The sequence below is a fragment of the Eupeodes corollae genome, chromosome 2 (genome assembly GCF_945859685.1).
Source record: "Eupeodes corollae chromosome 2, idEupCoro1.1, whole genome shotgun sequence".
In the NCBI taxonomy this organism is placed as follows: domain Eukaryota; kingdom Metazoa; phylum Arthropoda; class Insecta; order Diptera; family Syrphidae; genus Eupeodes; species Eupeodes corollae.
This window is the reverse complement of record NC_079148.1, coordinates 110076925-110100776: the sequence shown is the minus strand read 5'-3', so window position 1 is coordinate 110100776 and position 23852 is coordinate 110076925. Positions and strand designations below refer to the sequence as shown.

Here is a 23852-nt window from a genome sequence, read left to right as displayed (position 1 = left end):
AGTTGTGTTTAATTGCACGATCTTGGAGGTCACGTCACAGGCCCACGCTGCAAGGTAATACGCTCACTAAAAGTTTCGTTCAATAAATTTATTTTGGTTATAAATATGCACGATTTATCTATTATTTATTAGTTATGAAATGGTAAACTAAATTAAGCTTAAATTAAGTGACAGCTGTCAAAAAGACCAACACTGATTAAAGTATTACCATAACTAAAACCACGCGTCTAAATATAACACCCGTTAAAAGACGCATGGCATTAATAAAAGCTTAACTTTGCTTTGAGAGGAAAGTTTTACTATTAGATGTAGAAGAACTTTTCTCTCAAGCTCTTACCAAAGCAAACTTGTAATTTTTTGTGTTTAGTTTAGTTTTCTAACGCCTTGCGTAGATAGCCAAGCGTTGAGTACGCAATTCCTTAGAAATGAAAACAATAACAGCTGTTTCATCGCTTTTAAAAAGATCTTTACAAGTTCAAGTTCCATTAAGAAAAATTATAAAAAGTTACTCGACCGGTTTTATCACTCGAGAGGTGAGTTTCTCATTCTACACCACTAAGTATTGAGATTGTTTAATAGATTAGATAATTATTATAATAAAAGCTCATTCTCTCAAAATAGTTTCCACTAATAGTATACACATTTTATTTTTCCCTAGTTCGAGGAGGTACAATTCAGTGTTCCATGGGGCCACGTTGCGGGCAAGTGGTATGGTCCCAAAGATAAACGACCCATAGTTGGATTACATGGATGGCAAGATAATGCCGGCACTTTCGATACTTTAGCTCCACTTCTGCCAAGCGATGTTGGATTTCTGGCAATTGATTTACCTGGACATGGACTATCATCTTGGCTGCCCGAGGGTTGCACCTACCATTCAATAGATTACATTAAAATCCTATTCAGTTTGATGCGTGATTTAAAGTGGGAAAAAATCTCATTGATTTGCCATTCGATGAGTGCCGTTAATGGATTCGTATTCAATTCTTATTTTCCGGACAAATGTGACATGTTCGTTGCTCTCGATATAGTGCAGCCTATTTTGAGTAAAAATGAAATCACTGTTAATTTTGCGATAAAACAATTCGAAGAACTTAACAAACAAATGGCAATATCGATGCAAAAGACAGTCCCACCATCTTATGAGATCGAAGAGTTAGTTGAGAGATTGCATAATTCAACTGGAAAATCAATTTCAAAGGAATGTTGTAAGTTTATTTTGAAGCGCAACATTAAACCTTCTTCGTCGTCACCATCAAAGTACATCTTAAGTCGCGATGGTCGATTGAAATCAATGATATTTAGTGTATTTAGCCATGATGAGCTTGTGGTTATGGCAAAAAGAATCAAATGCCCTCACTTATTTATCAGAAATAATAAAGCCAAACACTATGACAGTGAGTTAGAACTAAAAGAAATAATGAATGCATTAAAATTGAATCCGTCTTTTGAGGAACATATTGTTGATGGCACTCATCATCTTCATTTAACTGAGCCTCATAAAATCGCTGACATTTTAAATCCATTTATAAATAAATATAGACCAGAATAGAAAAACAAGATGTTTTATTTCAATTTCAATAGTTCGATCACTGATAATATAAAATCTTACTTGGAGTAGATAGATGAGACAATATTACTTTGTTACACTAAAGTGAGAAGTACAACTAACGGTTTTGAGAATACACTCAAATGCTATAATATTTGGCTGCTTGCTTGGCTCAGTAACCCCCGTCAGGTATTACAAGACTAATTGACTGGAAATATTGAATTTTCCCCTTTTGAAACAAATACGGAGCAAAACGAGATATTGGGATATGTGACAGTAAAACCCAGATAAGTATCCCCTTTAAAGTTCGATTAATTATCCTACATACACACTTGGGTTTTTATAATTACTCAAATGCCATAAAAACATCTCAAAACAAAGTATTCATGGTGAGGGAGTTTTCCGGACCCTCAATCTGTAAAGTATTGTATGAACATTTGCATAAACGCTGGAATAGAAAACTTTTTTTCAGTAAAAATTATTTTTACACCAGTAGGACAGAAGGGTTTAAATGTGAAGACCAAAGTCTATAATACAAATTTAAATATATCAATTTCTATCTTTCAAGATTTAAATAGTTTTTTCGGCGAAAAAAAAACGAAATGTAATTTTTCTCTTTCTCAGCTTGCACACGACAGTTTTTGAAAATTTGACGACTCATATTACAAAATAAGCGTCACTTTTCATTTGACACTATAATTTTCTTTATCTATAATCTTAACCAGAAATGGGCAACAAATGGTTAACAAAATTACGTTTTTTTCCTGTCTCAAAAACAAAACAATACTTTTTTAAATGATTAAGATGTCCTAAATTCTATTCGCCTTTAAAATTTTCTTCAGTTTTTTTTAAAAACGTCCCTTTAAAAAACCTTAAGAGTAACCACAAACGGGGTTTTCTAAGGCTAAGTTTAAACTCAAAATATTTCTTAACCAACTACAAGTACTTTGCAAAGTACAAATAATTCTATTCTAGATTTGATGATTCCGTTTAAATCATTTTAGTACCTCACTTAGTTTCTGGAATTTCTCATAAGTTATGACGAGTTTTTATTTCTAATTTTTAATTTTAACTATTTTCTCAAGTTTAAAAATATCCATTGCGACATTATTTTTATATTTTCTTAAAAACGTTCTTAATTCGAATTGAGTAGATAACAGATTCGAAACAAGAACAAAACTTACTTTCAAACCCTTTTGCCTTAATTTGTTGAAAACAGTTTTATCATAAATGGTTTAGCACTTCTTTGAGACTTTTTTAATACAGTTAAAATGTTATAAAGATTTTTAAAATATTGCCTACCTATATGAAATAATTGAAATATTTATAATGAATATTGAATAAAGAGATTGTGCATTTTAAAAACCAGCTACTAGTACTTCGTACTTCTTAAAGTAGGATAACATTAAAAAGCCTTATATAGGTACATACCTGTTTTAAAAAGTAATTACTCAAAAACCTGACGTGATAAATTAATTTGAAATCGGGTTTGAATAAAGGTCACCAAAATCTATTGGGAAAGTTTGCAAAGAATAAAATCTTGCCTACCGGTGATAAAGCGTGATAAAGTTGTAAATAGTAAAAATTAGTCACCTCAAAAAAGTTCAACCTCATAAACTGAAAAGAAGAAGTAGGTATAACGGGAGGGGTGGGCGATGTAAAAGATTTAATCAAAAAATATATACCTATCACTAATGGAAATTTAAATATTAAATTGATTAACTTTTGCAGTTTTATATACCTACCTATACAAATTTTATTATGAAATCGATAAACTTCTACATAGTTAACAATTACATAATGATACTTATCAAAAAATTAATCGAAATTAACCACAAATATTGGAATTCCTTTCAAAATTTCAGATTTAAAATTTTGTTTTTATGGTATCTTTGGAGAGACATGACGGGACGGACATGACCCATAAAAGAGAATAGTTTAATTATGTCACCACAAAATGAATAACGAAAAGCTTAAATTTACTATTTCTGAGGAAGAGTCCAAATAAAGTTTCCCTTAAGTTTTAGTTTTCATAAGCTTAGCGTGTTTAACGCATGCCATTATTGCCTATCAGAAATGAGACTCACATCATGTGTTCCGCTATTTTTCAAGAGATCTCTTCAAGTTCAAGAGCAGTTTATTCGTAAAAATATAAAAAGTTATTCAACTTCAACTAATTTTAAAACGAGAGAGGTGAGTTAATTTATTGCGTTATTTACACCTAAGATAAGTTTGACATTACTTTATAATTATCAACTTTTACCTAGTTATAAAATATGTGAAGGTATCCGGAAAGTCAGACAGAATAAAATTGTTGTTTGTGTTTGTGTTCTTCATTCTCTTCATTGACATTGACACTGAGAATGAAAAAAAATAAACAAAAATTCAAAGCTTTATGTCGGTGAGAGAATATAAGCTATTTACACAGAGAACTGTGGTGGATTTTGATGTTTAAGATCTAAAGACATGATTAGTTCTAGGTATGTTTGATTACACAAACTATTAAAATCTATTGAAAGAGCAATTATGTAATTGAGTTTTCCATGGGTAAAATAAATCAATTTTTCTTATCTATCATTTAAAATCAAATCTGCAAGTCCTTATTTTCAGCAGATTTACCCCTCTTTGCACCAATTAAGAACAATTTAAGATGGAAATTTGAAAGCTATACCGCACCTGTTAAAACATACACAAAGTTATATGAAACAATGACAAAAAAAAACTAGTTATAATCGTGTTCCATGCGCCACGAAAAAAAATGAATTTTTAATGGAAATCTGAATTTACCCATGGAGAATCCTATAAGTTTGGCATGGATACCTTCTCAATAGACAGGAACATACTTTTAAAAAAATAAACCAACAAATCTAAGTTTTATCTTTGGTGTAAATAGCTGTAATCACTATTAATATTGCGTTGTATTACACTTATTACTTATTCTTTTCTATAGTTTGAAGAAATAAAAATTAGTGTCCCTTGGGGTCACATCGCAGGAAAATGGTATGGTCCAAAGGATAAACGACCAATCGTTGGCGTCCATGGCTGGCAAGACAATGCCGGTACTTACGATACCTTGGCACCTCTCTTACCACACAACATCGGCTTCTTGGCCATTGACTTACCCGGTCATGGATTATCATCATGGATCCCAGCTGGTTGCAGCTACCATTCCATGGATTACATAAAGACTCTATTTTTTCTGATGCACAAATTCAAATGGGACAAGATATCGATGATATGTCATTCGATGAGCTCAATCAATGGATTCATATTTACATCTTTGTTTCCCGATAAATGTGACATGTTTGTGGCATTGGATGTCCTGAAGCCAATTTTAAGGAATAAAGAAAACACAATCACTGCAATAACTGAGCAATTTGAAGGACATAACAAACAAATGAAAATCAATCTCGGCGATACAAAACCTCCATGTTATGAGTTAGATGAGTTGGTTGAAAGACTACACAAAGGAACTGGACAATCAATTTCAAAGGAATGCTGTAAATTTATTTTGCAACGAAATTCTTTACCTTCGAAAGATGAGCCAAATAAGTTTTACTTTAGCCGTGATGGTCGATTAAAGTCAATGATGTTTTATGTATTCCCGCATGATGTTGTTGTAGAAATGGCACAGCGAATTAAGTGTCCACATTTGTTTATTAAAGCTAAGAATGGTCCAAAATTTGGTATGAAAGAAGACTATGAAGAAGTTCTTAATATTCTGAAACAAAATCCTGCATTTGAGAAACATGATGTCATGGGAACGCATCATGTCCATTTAAACGAACCACAAAAAATAGCTAATATTGTAAATCCATTTATAAACAAATATAGACCAGAATAAAGAAATAGTATATGCAGAAACAAAAAATCCCTGTATTTTTAAATTTGACACTTTAAGAAGTGGAAACACATTTTTAAATTTTGTTATATAGATAATAAGAACAGTCCGTAACATTTGGATAGCCTCACTTTTTGATTTTTTTTGCAGCTAACTGTTTTTGATGCTTTTTTGATCAGAACATAACGAAATACATATTAGATTTTAAGATAAGAGAGTTTTCTTGAGATTAAGAGAGTTTTTAACCAATCTCTTAACGTTAATGGTTTTTTTGAGCTAATTTTTTGCAGTCAATAAACTGATTTTTTTTAAACATAAGAAAAGCCTCATTTGACTTACTGAAAATTTGCCAGAGTGGGTATCGGAAAGCCATCGGGAATTTAAAAATAGTCTATTTCTTCTGTTTCTATTCAATTTTTTTAAATCGTTTAAATGGTCAGAAAAAAATCATTATCTGCAACGGAAATAGCCAACATAGAGGCCTATAGTGAGCAAGGAGTTACTAATCAATCTTTAACTAATAAACTTAATCGAAGCCCAAAAGTCATTAACAATTATTTTAAAGATCCGCTATATTATGGAAAAAAATACAAAGGACGTAATTCTAAAGTACTTTCGGGACGAGCCAAGCGGAATAATACAAGATTAGCTTCCAATTCTACCTACTCTCTGAGTAAGATAAGACACGAAGTTGGATTAGAAATTAGCTGAATGACCATAAGTAGAGTCAATAAAGGTGCTGGACACTTGAAGCGCCTAAAACTAAAGAAAAAAAACACCACTGAACAATGTGCGTAAGTCACAGCGGCTCAATTTTGCAAGACTTTACATGGCATGGAATGCCGATGGAAGCAGCCATTCAAACTATTGGCGAAAAGTGATATTTTCAAACGAGAAAAAATTCAACTTGGATGGGTCGGACGGATATAACTATTACATCCATGATTTAAGAAAGGAACAGTTATTTTTAGATCGAAAACATAGGAGATGATGCGTCCCGAGAGGGAGGAGTAATGGTATGGGGTGCAATATCATTTTATGGCACAATTGACTTATGTTTTTTGAACTGTAAAATGACGGCGGCATACTGCAAGACTATATAAGAAACAGCACTACCTACGTTCCAGGATACTTTTAGACAAATTCCTATTATTTTCCAGCAGCACAACGCACCTATCCACACTGCTGGTGTAATGAAAACATGGTTGCAAGACCAAAATATTCAACAATTATCCTGGCCACCCTACTCTCTACATTGAAACATAATTGGAAATGTTTGGGGTGGTTAACACGTTAAGTTTATGAGTTAAGCTGCACGCAAATAAAGAGGAGCTTATTGAAGGCATTAAAAGGCCTGCGCAAAACATTTCTTTATATCTCCTAAAATCTTTGCATGATTTCCTAAAAGATTGCGTTTTTGACGTCATTCAAAATAAGGGTGGCTTTACAAAGTACTAAAATGATGTTATTAACTACATAAAATAAATAAAAACCGTTTTCTTAAAAATAAAATTAATTTGTTTTCATTTTGACCAAAATAAATATGGTGTGGCTATTCAAATGTGACAAAAAAAAATATACGTTTTTGCGACTACAAACAAAACCACCTCTTACCTTATCTGCTGCTTGTGCGAAAATATATCCCTCGCTCTGAGAGACAAAAAAGATCAAGAGGCAAATATAGAGTAATTGGAAATTCAAATTTTGAATTTGATAATGAAGAGAGTAACGATCTTTCACTAATACATTCAAATTCATTTACATGAGTTCTGAGTTCGCTTCTGCGGGAGACATACCCTTAAATACACATTTCGATGTATAGACATCAAAGAAGTTCCAAAAATAATCTAATTGGAAAATAAATTATGTGTGAGGCTATTCAAATGTTACGGACTGTATATTGTGGCTTAATACCAAGCTAGTATATTTTTGGAAAAAAATTCAATTAACGTTTTTTTGTAAATCAATAAAACCTTAAAAAATGATTGTGACCTTGAATATTTTTTAGATCAAAAAATGAATTTATCTAGAAAATAATAACCTTAAAAAAACAATACTAAAAGTTGGTTAAGTATCTTTTTCAAAATTAATTTCATCTTATACAAAATATTGTTTTCAACATTCAGTACAATTTTGAGAAAAGTCGAATTGAGAGTTGGTAAAAATTGATATTCGAACCAAATATAGTTTCAAAAATTTAAGATATTTGTTCTAATAGAAAATACCGTCGTCATTCTATGAAAACTCCCTAAGTCCATTTCCGCAAAAATGAAATCAAATTTTTAAAAACCACCTAAGCTTAACGATGGACCATTTTTGAATTATAAAGAATTAAAACTCCCAAAATTTTATAATTTGCATATTGATTTCAAACTTGTAATGCAAATATCTCAAAACACAAAAAATGGATTTGGGGAGTTTTAATAGAACGACGACGATAATGTGTTCGATATTCAGAAAAACATTTATGCAAATCCGACAATCTATTTTGTTTTAATGGTAAACATTGATGTTCGGTTCTCGATATCTCGTAAATAAATTAAAGTATTGGCTTCAAAATGATATCATTCTGTGCTAAATTTTCAAAAAAAATAAAAACTTTCAAGAAATGCTACTATAATTGGTATAAAATGTTTTTCGAATAAAAATCTCGTTAACAAAAAAAGATTTTGAAATCAAACTATTCTATCATATGCAAAATAATTTTGTAATTTTTTATAAAAAATCACCTTACAACTTTTTTAACAAAACGCGTTAAAAAAAAAACACAAAACTGATAAGAAATAGTTTACAACTCAAGTATTAAAAAAAATAGCATTGAAGACAATAAAAACATTTTCCATACGTCTACGACATTTAGCATCATTTTCACCACTTTTCTTTAAAACCCTCTAAAACTTGATTATGCAGGGTTTTTAAAATGGAACGGGTAGATTTTGGCGGCCATTTTGTTTTGGTGTCATCTGTCAAATCTTTTGTTTATTACTCAGTTGCTTATGCCAAATCATTGTGGCAAGTTACATCATTGTGCACAAAAACTCAGCTTTTCGCCGACTTCAACTTGGCGAATTTTGAGTTGGTACTTGGGCCTACAACCGTACAAGATCCAACTGACCCAGGAGCTCAAAGTTCATGACCATAAACAACGCCGTTTGTTCGCTGGCTGGGATTCGAATGGTTTGAAAGAAGATCCAATTTTGGCCGAAAAATCGTCTTTAGTGACGATTCGCATTTATGAAGGAATGACTTTGCTAACAAGCAAAATTGCCGTTTATGGGACGACACCAACCCACGCGAGGACTACCAGGTGATAATGCAGCCTCAAAAAGCTACCGTTTGGTGTGGATTATTGCCGTCGGTGAAATTGGTCCGTACTTTTTTGACACTACATAACGATGATAACTAATTACTTATGAGCCAAATTGAACCATATGGACCTAGATGACATGTGGTACCAGTAGGACGGCCGGCACTACGTGCCACACAGCGAAAGCCACGATATCTACACACAACATCTACCCGCCCTTATTGGAAAAACCTTATATGTAGCTTCTACTCGGATAGAAAATTTTTGAAATTGGGCAAAAAAAACTCAGTTTTCTCAACTTATTTGTGTTTTCATGATGTAGAATAATTCGAAGTCTTTTATTGGTTATCCTCATTTAACCAAAGCTTAGTGCAATAAAAAGCTTATAAGTGGCCACATGTCCGGTTATATAGAAAAGAAATTTTGGCGATCTATTTTGATTTCTAGTATAACTATTAACAAGCTTCACCAACATGATATTGAGCGGAAGACGTCCAGAATTGAATTCTTAATACCAAAATTTAAGAGTTTTTGAAAATGGAACTTCAACACTAAACGTTTATTGAAGCTATTCACAGCAGCTATGTTGTTCAAAAATCATATCCTAGATCGCTGTTATATATTAAAGGGGTATGTTCATATGTACTGTACACGTGTATTTATTGTTTATTTTAATATTATTTTAAAAATTTGAGGTACATGCAAAATTCTTAAACATGTCGAAGGCAACACTGTGAATTTAATAAATTTAAAATTCATTTTTGTATTTCACTTTTAACATTCATTTCAGTTTCGAATCGCATGCATTAACATATCAAGGATGAGTTTACGCTAAAACTACAAAACTAAATAAACAATAAAAGCATAAATACATGTTTGGAAATACAATAGGTCAGTTTAATTATGAGTTTGCAAAAAAACTAGTTCGAATACTCCATTATTTAGAATACAACTACTATTATTTATATTAGGGTGTAACAGATATAATGTGAATTTCTGTTTACTAATAAATCGATAGTATAAAATTACTTTGCAACATTAAAATGACGAACCATTCATACTAACAATAACATTAAAAATAAATTCACTTTAGCTCAAATTAATTTATGTGGTAAACAGCTTTCAATTCCTCTTCAAAACCCTCTTCACAGGCAGGTTGGTATACACAAGTGAAACCGAAAATTCAACAACTAACATAATACACTTTAAAAACGAATAAAACATCTTTTTTGATGAATGCCAATTTTCCATTTAACAGTATGCTAGTTTCAAAAGTTTAACCGTTTTTAAATGGCCCACCTTAACCGAATTGAGATTTGTATTAATTCATTTCTTTGTTGCGTAAATTAATTGTTAAAACCGGTGCCATACCATTGATGTTCACATTTTGTCTATTCAACAAATAAAAATATTAAGTTCACTAGAAAAACAAGTTCGAATCATCTCTCTATTATTCTTAATTTAACTCTTCAATCTATTTCCTCCTGAAACTCAGTCATTTCACAAGAAAATGTTTCAAATTAAAGAACTCCACAATTCAGCAGCCGATAATTTAAAAAATAAAGAAGGAATCGGCCTTATTAATCTTTATCCTTTGGACAAGATTCCAGTTACCATACCAAAATCATGGACATTTAAGCCAACTTGTATGCCAGTTCACTACCAAATTCGAGCAGAGGATTATGCTAACTTCGAAGTTCGGGAAGATGATATTTGGATTATTACATATCCAAAATGTGGAACTACTTGGACACAAGAAATGACATGGATGTTAATGAACGATTTGAATTTTGATAAATCAAATTCAATTGATTTATTACAAAGAAGCATATTTTTTGAGTAAATTAATAATATACATAATCTTTTTTAAAACCCTTTAACGATACTATATTTGTTTATAATTTTCTCTTTTCAGAATGGAAGGATTAGTTCCCATAGACACTTGGAAAAATATTGAACTACTAAACAATCAAGAGTCTCCAAGAGTCATAAAATCTCATTTGCCAATTGGATTACTTCCCAGAGATATTTGGCGAAAAAAGTGTAAAGTGAGTAGTATATGTAGATAATTTTTCATCAAATCATAAATTGAATATATACAAACATTTTCAACTTAAAGATAATATATGTCACAAGAGATCCCAAAGATATGATTGTGTCATTCTATCATCAATTCAATGGTATTCTACCATGTAATACTACTATCGACGAATTCGTAGAATGCATTTTAACAGATAACATGATGTATTGTTCATATTGGAACCATGTTCTTGAATTTTGGTTGATTCGAGAGCAATCAAATATTCTATTCTTTACCTACGAAGACATGAAAAAGGACTTGAAGGCGATCATAGGAAAAACATCGAAATTCCTCAAAAAAGATTACACTGAAGAGCAGATAAATCTGCTGATGAAACACTTGTCGTTTGAAAATATGAAAGGTATGGTATATCAAGACTTTGCACAGATTTCAACAAAATTTAAATAATACTTTTTTGCAGCTAGTTCAACATGTAATAATCAAGACCACATAAGAGTCCTGCACGCTGCATACAAAGTTGATTATGATGAAAAAAAAGCATTCAAATTCATGAGAAAAGGACTTGTTGGAGAATACAAAAAGGAATTGTCACAAGATTGTATAGAAAGGATCAATGCAAAGACCAAAGAAAGTTTTGAGCCATACGGGCTCGATTTATACTGTGGGTAATGGGATCTATGAAATACATAAGTTTTTAAATAAAATAGAAAATGTTTCAAAATGTGATTGCAATTAATATTATTTAAAGGAAAAAACTTTTGCTCACGACGGATAAAGTTTTCCATTGGTGAATTTGGATTGCAATAATAGTGAATGAGAAACGACATATAAATATTTTTTTAAATTCCTATAGGAAGTTATTGTATTCGGTCCGATTTCAAATTGAAAGTTTTGACATTTCTTGATGTTTCAAGGCGGCTAGTGTTGAAATAAAAGATTTTTTAAGTAGATGTCTCTGAGTGCGTGTGCACGTTCGGGAAGTTTTTTTTCGTCGTCCATATCTAAAGAACCAGTGCAGATATCGACTTCAAATAAATGTAGTTATACGAGTATACTCGTAGGTAATAATGCAGAAAGATGCAGAAAGGGCTCTCAAAAAAATTGAGCAAGAAAAGGCAATTTAAAAAAAGGTGAAAATGTTAGTTAACCCAAAATATCTCACGAACCAATAACTCTAGTGACTTGAATTAAATTGTGTATTATATATTATAACATGATAGCAAACAAATATATTCTTGGGAAACAATCCAATTAAATTTTTTTTATAAATAAAAAAAACTGAAAAAAAAGAATAACGTTTTTAAACCTGGTAAAATTTTGAGAAAAATCGAATTGACAGTTTTTTTTTACAAAAACCTGGTAAAAACTATTCAAAAACTAAAAATATTGGCTTCAAACTAATTTTATCTCATAGAAAATATTGTTCTCAATTAGTCAATTTTTTTCTTTAAATCCAGCAGTCAGTTTTTTATAAAAGAATAAAATCTACAAGAAAATAGTAAGCAAAATCTACTAAAATTGGTAATGGTTGGTTTTTGACTAAAAATCTCGTTTACAAAAATTTTAAATCAAAATATTTTATCAAATGTAAATTATTGTTGGTAATTTATTTTTTTTTAGAATAATTTAACTGACAACTTTTTTAACAAAACACGAAGCATACAAACCTTTTAAGCAAGAAATATCGGCATACGGGATGTGAAGTTATCAGTGTGGGTCGCATACCAGCCATTTTCTTTTTAATTGTTTTGATTGTGTCCCTGGAACTAAATTTAAATTAACCTTCCATAGTTGTTTATCCATTAGTTTAATTTCTAGGTTTAACTAAATAAATAAAATGTCTGTTAAATGACGTTTATTTATTTAAACTGTTGGTAGGTTGGAAGGTGGTTTGAAATAAGTAATAGTGTGACAAATATCTATTCAAAATTATAACAAAAATGAGGAAATGATCAAATGTAAATTTGGATATCACAAATAACAGATATGTCGAATTTTAAAATCATTTGTAATAATTATTGGACAATCGGCAGTAAACAACTCTAAAGCGTGTTTGGTTCCAAGGACCTTTAACAAAACCCTTACAAATTGTACGACAACATAAAAACAAGTTTCCGAAACTAGCTACCAAACAAGGTATTATAGCTCAACGTCCAGGAACATTATGTTTTTACTTATTGACTCTTTTAATCCATAGTTTGACTCTAATATCGTAGTTAAGCCCATGGAATAAAGGTAGAATAAGCGTTTGAGATTATGATGCTGTTTTTTTTTTTAAAAAATAGTGAGAAAATATTTTATATCTCTGTGCAAAAAACTAAAGACAATAGCCCAGGGCCGGATTTAGGGGAAGCCGACCGGGCGTAAGCCCCGGGGCCTCCACAAACCGGTTTCCCCCACAATAGAGACTTCGGAAATTTTTTGTTTAAAATTCTAACTACTAAAAACCCGTGTACACATCTTTTGATATGTATTTTTTATGTTGCTCTTTTACCTTTACCTTAAATAAGAGAAATCATTGATCTATATTTGTTCACTCCAATCAGGCAATCAGTGAAATATCAAGATTTCAAACGGTCCTGATAAGAAGCACTTCCAATTCACTACTCATCTTGAGGGAGTATCCCCATCGCTTAATGGCTGAGTGGGGTGGTACTTGCCCGCAACCTCGTTTTCGATTCCGTGTCTCGAATTTTTTTTCTTGTATATATATATAAATTAATTGCTGTATATCGGTGTTCTTCAATTCTTGAAAAAATCAATTATTATTGACTTTGGTAATTTGACCATCGGCTGTTCAATTCTTTGACTTCGTGCAGAATTTGTTCACGTTTTTTACAGCTAGTACAGAGAGGCACCGGATCCTGATTGAGAAATTATCGGAGACGAAAAGTGGCCAGTTTTTAGTCTTGAAAAAGCTCAGTGACAGTCTTGGTCTAGTCGAGCTGAAGCTACGAAAGCTTAAGTCAATGGCTATTTGGAAATCGAAGAAGCTCTAACCAGCTTATTTTCCAATAAAGAGCAAAAAGACATAGTGAGGAATGAAGCAACGCACCTTCTACAGAAGATGAGTGGTGTCGAAACCGCTTTGTTTGCAACATTTTGGAACGAAATCTTGGAGCTATTCAACGCTACAAAAAAGAAGTTGCAAGACCCGAAAATGATTCTTGAATCGGCAATGCGTGCACTAGAATCATTAAAATCATTCGTGGAATTCAAACGAAATGATTATAAATACGAGGAAGCAGCCAAAAAAATATCCCATACTAATGAATATGTACAATAACGCACCCGCACCAAAAGGAGAAATGTGAAGTTGAATCCGCTCGTTTACGGGAAACACAAGACGTAAATCTGTCACCCAAGGAAAAATGCAAAGTATCCGCCTTCATCCCAGTGAATGACCAGCTATCCCTTTCTCTTACTGAAAGATTGCATGCCTATGAAGCTGTACGCAGAGGTATTGGCGAAAGTGTCTCCACATGATTTAGAGCCTAGTCTTTGTAATGAGTTGGTTCAATTTGTGTCTTTGATTGACTCATACTAAAAGGAAAAGGACTATGGAACAGATTAATCGCCTTAACTATTTTACTACCAAATTCTCGAAACTAAATATTTCAGATTAACATTCCCAAATTGCATTGAGAATGTATTTGGTTTAGATAGTAACAAATTGCACTGGAGAGCGCTCATTTTCAAAAATGAAAATTGTTAAAAAATAGGCTTCGAACTACGATGGGACATAACCGTCGAAAGCTATTTACTCCGACAACTGGATGTCAAAGAAATTATCAACAATTTTTCGGCGAAAAAAGCTCGAAAGGTTCCGTTCGTTAACCCTAAAATTTAATTTTAGATAATTCTTTTTTCCCTTTATATTTATATGTGTTTGTTCAATACTAAAGGAATCTACTTGGTTTCACAATAAATTATTTATTGATAAACTTGAGTGAAAAAAATGGTTTACTTTAAAAAAAAAAAAAATTGGAGCGAGGGGGCCTCCGCTTCTTTATTGCCCCGTGGCCTCTGGACCTCTAAATCCGGGCCTGCAATAGCCAAACATTCATCTTATCTTTTATCTATCAATTTTTAATAAAACTTTGCATGTATGTATTACGTTTCAATAAAATACAATTAATCTAATAAACTTAACTTTATTAGGTATTCTTAAAGAACAATACAAATTTGGTTCATATTTTCGAAACGTAAATCAAAAAGTCTTGCCTGGATTTGGTCTAATATTTTTAAATTGTGAGACCGCAACTTCAAATTTTGAATTTAATTAATTTAAAGTAATTTAGAACCATTTTATAATAGAAAAAAAACTTTGCATGTATGTATTACGTTTCAATAAAATACAATTAATCTAATAAACTTAACTTTATTAGGTATTCTTAAAGAACAATACAAATTTGGTTCATATTTTCGAAACGTAAATCACAAAGTCTTGCCTGGATTTGGTCTAATATTTTTAAATTGTGAGACCGCAACTTCAAATTTTGAATTTTATTAATTTAAAGTAATTTAGAACCATTTTATAATAGAAAAAACACGATATAATAAAATTATGAAGCCCACACAAATGAAACCGCAAAGGCGTTTTGTTTTTCTCAAATTATTATTAACTTTTTGTGAAGGGCAATCAATCCCATATTGAAATTGGAGATTCTTTCCCCATTTTTAGTTTTAATACGTTTATTTATTGTTCACCATATTTGATATGCTCTTGAGTTAGGAGCTACCAATGCAAGGGCCCAAAGAATTTTTTAAATCCTGCTGCACAACCAATCCAACACTGAATAATTAAATATAGAAATCTATATGGACTTCAAAGTTTGATAAACATGCTATTTACCTTTTTAAATTATACGGGAAAAGAGTTAATGTATGTTTGAGTAGCAATTAAATGCCAAAATAATTTCTTCGGTTTCTAGATTATAAAAATATGACTTTAGTCTTATTTTCTATTAATTGGAAAAATGTTTCGGTTTGAAGAACTTCAAAACGCAGTTGCCGATAATTTTAAGAGGAAGAAAGGAATACGCCTTTTTAATGTTTTTCCATTAGACTGTATTCCTATTGAAACACTGAAATCATGGACTTTTAAACCAACTTGTATGCCACTTCAGTACCAAACCCAAGCAGAGGCTTTTGCTAACTTCAAAGTTCGGGAAGATGATATCTGGATTGTAACATATCCGAAATGTGGAACTACTTGGGCGCAGGAAATGACTTGGATGTTGGTTAATGATATGAATTTTGATGAAGCGAATTCAGTTGATTTAACTGAACGGAGCATATTTTTTGAGTAAGTAATAAAAGGGTATTTCTTTATATTCAAGAGCTTTTGCGATTAACGTTTATTTTTGTTCCAGGGTCGAAGGAATAGCCCCAACAGATAAGTGTGAAGTCTTAGAATTATTAAATAAACAAAAGTCTCCAAGAGTCATTAAGACTCATTTACCAATTGGTTTGCTTCCTAGAGATATTTGGCTAAAAAAATGCAAGGTGAGTAGATTAGATGAATCCTAAAACAAACAATATAAACAGTATTCCCACTTCAAGATAATGTATGTCACAAGGGATCCTAAAGACATGATTGTGTCATACTACCATCAAATGAATAATATTGTTTCATGTAATATGAGTATCGAAGAATTTGTAGAATGCATTTTAACGGATAACATGATATATTCTTCATTTTGGAACCATGTGCTTGAATTTTGGCTAATTCGAAATAAATTCAATGTTCTCTTCTTTACCTATGAAGATATGAAGAGGGATTTGGAGGGAATCATTGGAAAGACATCAACATTTCTCGAGAAGGATTACAATGCAAAACAGATAAGCCTGCTGATGGAACACTTATCGTTCAAAAACATGAAAGGTAATAACATTTTTGGGAAAATTAAATTTATTACGTTGCTTGGAAAATTTTTAGCAGGGACACTTAAAGATGATCTGATATAGCTTTGAGTTTTGACGTCTGTTATTTTTTACAAACGTTAATGTAACTCTCCATTCCTATGTTTGTTTCCGCACTCAGTAGGACAATTTGCTAACTTGCTTGCAGCTATTCCTTACTAGTTCCACAGACGATTAGTAACGAAATGGCTCATATAACTCAAGGTGTTAACTTTACATCTCAAACACATTAAAAACTGAGTTTATTTTAATAATATTTTCTATCCAATTAAAATTCTTCTAACTTCGTTCTTAATCGAATATAATTTTGAGCTACAATGTAACTGAAATCTAAGTTTTTTAACTAATTTTTTTTTAAATAGCAACTCCCACATGTAATAATGAAAGTCTTGTAAAAATGATATATTCTGCATACAAATTGGAATATGATGAAAAAACTGCATTTAAATTCATGAGGAAAGGACTGATTGGGGAACATAAAAAGGAATTAACACCTTATTGCATCGTAAGGATCAATGCAAAGACAAAGGAAATGTTTGAACCATACGGTCTCAATCTTTACACATGATTAAAAGCGGTGATAAAATAATGAAGTTTTCAATAAGTCACTAAAATTACTAAATTTAATAAATATGTATTTAAATAATAAGTTTTGATTCTTTTTTGGTTGTTTATCTTTTAAATATCTACAAAAATGATACAGTACACGCTTTAATGACGCATTTAAATTGCTAAAATTCTAAATGAAACCAAAAAAAGTATTGTAACTATTCGGTGGCAATTTTGCAAGATAATTTTTCTGACGTTGTAATTTTTCGAAGAGTGTGATCTAGGCATTTTTCTTTGGAAAACAAAGTTTATGCCAATGCTTCACAATCGATTCAAGAGCTTGAAAGTGAAATTCATCAAGTTATTGAAAACGTACAGCAATGAAAATTGGTCGTGGAAAATTTTATGAATAGAATATCGTGCTGCAACCGAAACCCTCATTGTAGGTATCAAAATGAAACCTCTTATTGAAAAACCATTTTCTTCGACTTCTATGTATAAATGTACATAAATAATTGTATAAGTTATTATTGCGGAAACATATGTTCGTGTTTGTGGATATTTATGCATTTATTTCGCCCAAAATTTTTATCTTTTCTATAAGATGCATAATAAACATTTTGTATAACATACATGAATCAATTTTAAAATAGGTTTAAACAAAAAGTTCAATTTAACTAGAAAAACAAACAAACAAACTAAAATGACAAATTCATTTTTAAGCTTAACAAAAAGGCACAAAGTGGCCTTGGTAGTAGATATAAAATTATGATGTTTGCCAAACTGAAGCCATTGTGCATATGTATGTGCTTTCTTGTTTACTTATAATAATCGCAAAAGGCAAAGAGATAAGAATCAAATAAAAATCCATACGGACACGAAAGTTTGATATGCATTTAATTTATCGTCTTAAATTATATAGGAAGAGAACAAAAGCTTGTTTGATCAAATATAAAGATAAGTACCGACGAAGTTTAATTTTTTTTAATATTATAAAACTATGCTCAAAAAGGCTATCATTTTTTAATAACTTTTGTTTGTAATAAGAAGAAAATGTTTCACTTTGAAGAACTTCAAAACACAATTGCTGCTAAATAAAAAAAGAAAAGAGGATTTAGTCTTATTAGTATTCTTCCTTTAGACAATATTCCACTTGACATGCCCAAATCGTGGAATTTTCAGCCAATTTCTATGCCATTTGAATATAAAATTCGGACAGAGACTTTTGCTAACTTCGAAGTTCGTACAGATGATATCTGGATTGTAACATTTTCAAAGTATGGAATAAACAAATGATTTGGATGTTGGTAAATGATTTAAACTTTTATATATTAAATTCAGTGGATTTAGTGGTAAGGATCATATTTTTTGAGTAAGTCGATAAGAAAATGGTTTTTGATTTGATTTCAAGTTTTTCTTTATATACAATAATATTTCAGAATCGAAGGAATACTTCCCACCAGCAACTGGAAACAATTGGAAATCATAAGCAATCAAAAGTCCGCGAGGGTCATAAAACGCATTTATCAATTGGTTTACTCCCTAGAGACATTTGGCGAAAAAAATGTAAAGTAAGTACAAGATATGCTATCATTTCTCAAAAAGTATATTTTACAAAAACATTTATAGATAATGTATGTCACAAGATATCCTAAGGACATGATTGTTTTATATTATCATCAGTTTAACGATATTTCACCTAGTAATATGAGTATCGAAGAATTTGTGAAATGTTTTTTTTAACAGACAATTTAAAATATTGTTCATATTGGAACCATGTTCTTGAATTCTGGCTAATTCGAGACCTATCTAATATTCGCGTAGTACAGCTAAAAAACGAATCTCTGTACTTGATAATATGACCGAAGGTTATACTTATGAGCATCACTAAAGCGTGAATATTACTGTTGAAGTGTTTTATAGAGGAGGAATGCATCTGGCTTTTTCTCTAGAGAATACACCGTTAAAATAACGTCATAAAAGGGTGACCCAAAAAACTTTACGACGATATTCAAGCGATGTAAATGAACCAGTCAATTTAAATGCTTTTATTTAGTTGTAGAAGAAGAGGTCTTGGACGAATAAAAGTTTTGATAAGATATAATCCGGATCAGAGGGGGAAAAAACTTCTTGCGTCTTTTTAGAGAAATCCAACATCTTGTGAGGCTTTAAGCGATATCGCCTATGTGATCGTTCCTCCACAAGAGGTAGTTGGTGATACACATACCGAAAACTTCGAGATTTTCTGTCTCATAGACGCAAGTGGCATCCATAGATAATGACAAGAGGGTATGTCTGGCTTTATAGATACAAGACATCATTGGGTTTTCGATGCATTAAATTTTCACCCGGTTTTCTTATTCCCCATTTTACAATTCTGTTTTAGTCGGAATTTAAGTAGCTTATCATATTTTTCAGTTCCACATTCTAAAAATACTGATGTGAAAAGCTTAGAATACTATTTAAGCGATATCGCCTATGTGATCGTTCCTCCACAAGAGGTAGTTGGTGATACACATACCGAAAACTTCGAGATTTTCTGTCTCATAGACGCAAGTGGCATCCATAGATAATGACAAGAGGGTATGTCTGGCTTTATAGATACAAGACATCATTGGGTTTTCGATGCATTAAATTTTCACCCGGTTTTCTTATTCCCCATTTTACAATTCTGTTTTAGTCGGAATTTAAGTAGCTTATCATATTTTTCAGTTCCACATTCTAAAAATACTGATGTGAAAAGCTTAGAATACTATCGTCAGCAAAATAATGTATTGGATAAGAAGTTGAAGACGGAATATCATCAATTAAAAAGAGGAAAGAGTGTTGGAGAGCCGTTGGGCACACCAGCATTTATTATGTGGTTTTCAGACTTGAACCCATCCAAAATTACTTGTATTGAATGATCCAAGAGGTAATTACTAATCCAATGGAGGAGGGATTCCTGAAAACCGAAGGCACTCCTGATCCAATATCAAATGCAAATGTCAACTGTAAAATGTTTACTTTCTCCAAAACGATGTTAAGAGCTCCTCAGTGAACCTATTGCTACGAAAGCCGTACTGCAAGTTATTAAGATGAGCTTTCGATCATCGAGATATTTTTTGAGAGATAATTAGGGCTTACATGACCTTGGAAAGAAAGGACTAAATTGCAATTAGTTAATAAAAATAGGGTGAGGAGGATCCGCCTTTTCTGATAATGGGCTGGACAAATGCTGTTTTCCATACATTTGGAACCAGACCTGAGAAGTAGGAAATATAAAAAGCTTACGCAGTGGTTTTTCCAGCTTTGAAGAACACCTCTTTAGATAAAAGCTGGGATGACATCTGGACCAGTGGATGTATGTATTTTGAGGTCTTTTAGGACTCTTGCCACAGTACGACTGCAAACAGACAGTGGTCCCATTAAAGCACTATCGCGCACAAAAACCGATGTTTATACTCGTATACATAACAAACATATGAATAACGTTTAAAAATAAATAAGATGTTGATCACCGGCATTAGAGTATGTTAGTATTTCAATAGCTTGTTCAGTCAAGAACAGATTAACATCTATAAAAGAAGAAGGATTCATTTAGATAATTTTTAAGAAATCATCTGACGTAAATAGACACCTACATATATTTTTAATTAAACAATAACAAAAGATTAATTTTAAAAATATAAATAGCATAGACAAGACACACATTATGTACATACATACGTACATACAAGCTGGTTAAAAATATTTACATTTGGATCTTCTTTAAATATCTTCCCACACTTTATAAATATTTATAAAACTTCTGTTTAAGAAGTTCTGTGCAAAAGCAATAAACATACATTTTATATAAAAAGTAAACCAACGTTACATCATAGGCGCCAGTTACAACTCTAATTGAAACCCTTTTATTCTCAAATTTGAGACAATTAGGAAGCGATTTAGTGATTAAATTGATAGCATATTCAAGTTTATAACTCGAACACTCGTAGTTATTCAAATAACGTATGTAAATAACAAATAAAATTGTTTTAAATATCCACAGCATTTAGTTCTGAAGCAGTTAATAATTTTTGTATGATGGAGGTAGGGTCAAAATGTATAGTCTTTATCTCGATATAATTTAAACAATTATTATGTAATGAGCATTAATGAGATGTATTATAGACTGCATCATTTTTAAAATGCCTAAAAATAACAATAAATAATATTTTCCATTCCACGAAATTCATTGTTATTCCTCTTGGATGGGCTTGTACTTTTCCACCAGCTTTAACATAAAACAAGTCCGATATTGCTAACCAGAGCTGTACGAATTAGGCTACGGGCCATTTTTAAGCATGCAACGTGAAAAACTCATACAATTATTGAGTTGAAATCAAAGCAAGGTTCGTAATATAAAAAGTTCAGAACTTGAAATTTCATAGATATCTCAAAAAAAAAAACATATGTACATACTTTATTTGAAGTTTTCTATTGTTAAACAATGTATGTTTTAATCTAATCTTAGTCAAGTTCCATTCGTGCAGAATAAATTTATTTATTTTTTATATAAAATCACTTTAATTAATGGGGGCTGTGATAATTCTTCTTTAATATTGAGACAGCTGTAGACGAACTAGCTGATACTTCAAGCTCATTTCATCTTCGGAAATGCAACAAACAAAAACAAATTTAACATCTGTACTTACAAAAAGTCTCACTTAAAATCGTTTTCCATTTTCCACGAATAGAAAACTGATTTTTTTTTGTATTACAATTTCATTTCTTTTAACTACCACTCAATTGTAGTGGCCCACAAAAGATTGGTTGACAGCTCTGAATTTTTAAAACAACATAGCAAGAGTTTGTTTTTAATTTATGATTTTCTTATTTTGTTTTAATTTATCTTTTTATATGAAAAATATTTACTTTATTCTTGTTTATTTACTTAAATCAAAAAAATGTATATAAAAACATCTAGCATTTTAAGAACTTACTTCATTTAATTTTTTAACATTATACACTTGAAGTTGTTATAATCTGAATAAATAAGAGAAAATGTTTCAAGTTGAAGAAATTAAAAATTCAACCGCACTTAATTTTAAAAACAAAGGAGGATCAGGACTTGTTAATGTTCTTCCTTTAGATAATATTCCGGTGGAACTTCCCGAGTCGTGGACTTTTAAAGCAACTTGTATGCCAATTGAGTATAAAAACAAAGCAGAAGCTTTTGCTAATTTTGAAGTTCGACAAGATGATATCTGGGTAGTTACATATCCAAAATGTGGAACTACTTGGACACAGGAAATGACATGGATGTTGGCTCATGACTTGAATTTTAAAGAATCAAATTCAGTTGATATAGCTGAACGAAGCATATTTTTTGAGTAAGTTATACAAACAAAATACATTTTTTTAAAGATACTTTACCTATTATGAATGATTTTTAGAATGGAAGGATTAGTACCGACAGATACTTGCGAAAGCTTTGAATTACTAAGCAATCAAAAGTCTCCTAGAGTCATAAAGACTCATTTGCCAATTGGATTACTTCCCAGAGATATTTGGAGAAAAAAGTGCAAAGTGAGTAGTTATCATCATGTCTAAGCAAAGAAAAAGAAGATAAGTTGATGTTTTTTTAAACTCTAATCTAGTCGAACATTTTAAATAGAGTATATTCACATCTTTATTATTGTCATTAATACAATTTATTTAATTTAGATAATCTATACATCTCGGGATCCTAAAGATACATTGGTTTCCTTTTTTTATCATTTCAATGGTGCTACACAATATAAAGGAAGCATTGAAGAATTTGCTGAACAATTTTTAACTGATAATATGATATATTGTTCATTTTGGAATCATGTTCTTGAATTTTGGCTTATTCGAGAGCAATCAAATATTCTTTTTATTACTTTCGAAGATATGAAAAAAGATTTGAGAACGATCTTAAAAAAAACATCAAAATTCCTCAAAAAAGATTACACCGAAGAAGAACTAAGCCAACTTATGGAACATTTATCGTTCGATAATATGAAAGGTAAAATTATTGATACTTTAAGTGAAAATTTTTTGTAAAATTTTATTTTCATAGAAAATGCAACTTGTAACAATCAGGCTCATGTCAAAGCTCTATATACTTTCAATCAATTAGAATATGATGAAAAAACTTCATTTAAATTTATGAGAAAAGGGCAAGTTGGGGGATATAAGAATGTATTACCACTTAAGTACGTAGAAAAGATCAATGCTAAGACGAAAGAGATCTTTAAGCCGTATGATCTCAATTTATACTGTGATAAATAAATAATTTAAGTAAATATAAAAATTGTAGTAAAGAATAATAGAGTTAAATACAAACTAATACTAATTTCAAAAACATCAATATTACCAAAAACAAAATATGAAATTATTATGTTCACCTGTTGAAATTAAGGTGAACGAAATTGGAATGCAACTCCCAGCACTCGGTCCAATTTTATATTTTTTTTTATGAAAAATAAATAATATAATAAATATTAATAAAAATCAAACCGCGTATTGAATTTCTCTTAAAGCTTTCATGTATTTCCTTTGTAATACTTTTTGATATTTTAATTGACAATTAAACCTTGTAGTGTTTGAAAAACGACTTCAATGCTTAATTAATCATCCTTTCTTTATGCTTTAA

At 31.0% G+C, this 23852-nt stretch overlaps 5 protein-coding genes across 5 annotated transcripts; all 5 read left to right on the top strand.

The window, feature by feature from the left end:
• Positions 1 to 344: 344 nt before the first annotated feature.
• LOC129945773 (serine hydrolase-like protein) lies at positions 345 to 1562 on the top strand. The gene is made up of 2 exons (XM_056055693.1): positions 345 to 533; positions 659 to 1562. Exons 1-2 carry the CDS (start codon positions 426 to 428, stop codon positions 1550 to 1552), a joined length of 1002 nt encoding a protein of 333 aa, XP_055911668.1. The 5' UTR covers positions 345 to 425; the 3' UTR covers positions 1553 to 1562.
• A 1993-nt stretch (positions 1563 to 3555) lies between these two features.
• LOC129945719 (probable serine hydrolase) lies at positions 3556 to 5420 on the top strand. The gene is made up of 2 exons (XM_056055586.1): positions 3556 to 3742; positions 4500 to 5420. Exons 1-2 carry the CDS (start codon positions 3626 to 3628, stop codon positions 5391 to 5393), a joined length of 1011 nt encoding a protein of 336 aa, XP_055911561.1. The 5' UTR covers positions 3556 to 3625; the 3' UTR covers positions 5394 to 5420.
• Positions 5421 to 10177: 4757 nt separating this feature from the next.
• LOC129947480 (sulfotransferase 1 family member D1-like) lies at positions 10178 to 11464 on the top strand. The gene is made up of 4 exons (XM_056058055.1): positions 10178 to 10536; positions 10613 to 10745; positions 10817 to 11138; positions 11199 to 11464. The coding sequence occupies exons 1-4, from the start codon at positions 10208 to 10210 to the stop codon at positions 11405 to 11407; spliced, it is 993 nt and encodes a 330-aa protein (XP_055914030.1). The 5' UTR covers positions 10178 to 10207; the 3' UTR covers positions 11408 to 11464.
• A 4246-nt stretch (positions 11465 to 15710) lies between these two features.
• On the top strand, positions 15711 to 17312 carry LOC129947524 (sulfotransferase 1B1-like). The gene is made up of 4 exons (XM_056058113.1): positions 15711 to 16046; positions 16114 to 16246; positions 16304 to 16625; positions 17026 to 17312. The coding sequence occupies exons 1-4, from the start codon at positions 15718 to 15720 to the stop codon at positions 17229 to 17231; spliced, it is 990 nt and encodes a 329-aa protein (XP_055914088.1). The 5' UTR covers positions 15711 to 15717; the 3' UTR covers positions 17232 to 17312.
• A 4844-nt stretch (positions 17313 to 22156) lies between these two features.
• On the top strand, positions 22157 to 23762 carry LOC129947008 (sulfotransferase 1B1-like). The gene is made up of 4 exons (XM_056057407.1): positions 22157 to 22566; positions 22630 to 22762; positions 22901 to 23222; positions 23277 to 23762. Exons 1-4 carry the CDS (start codon positions 22238 to 22240, stop codon positions 23486 to 23488), a joined length of 996 nt encoding a protein of 331 aa, XP_055913382.1. The 5' UTR covers positions 22157 to 22237; the 3' UTR covers positions 23489 to 23762.
• The last annotated feature ends 90 nt before the right edge of the window (positions 23763 to 23852 follow it).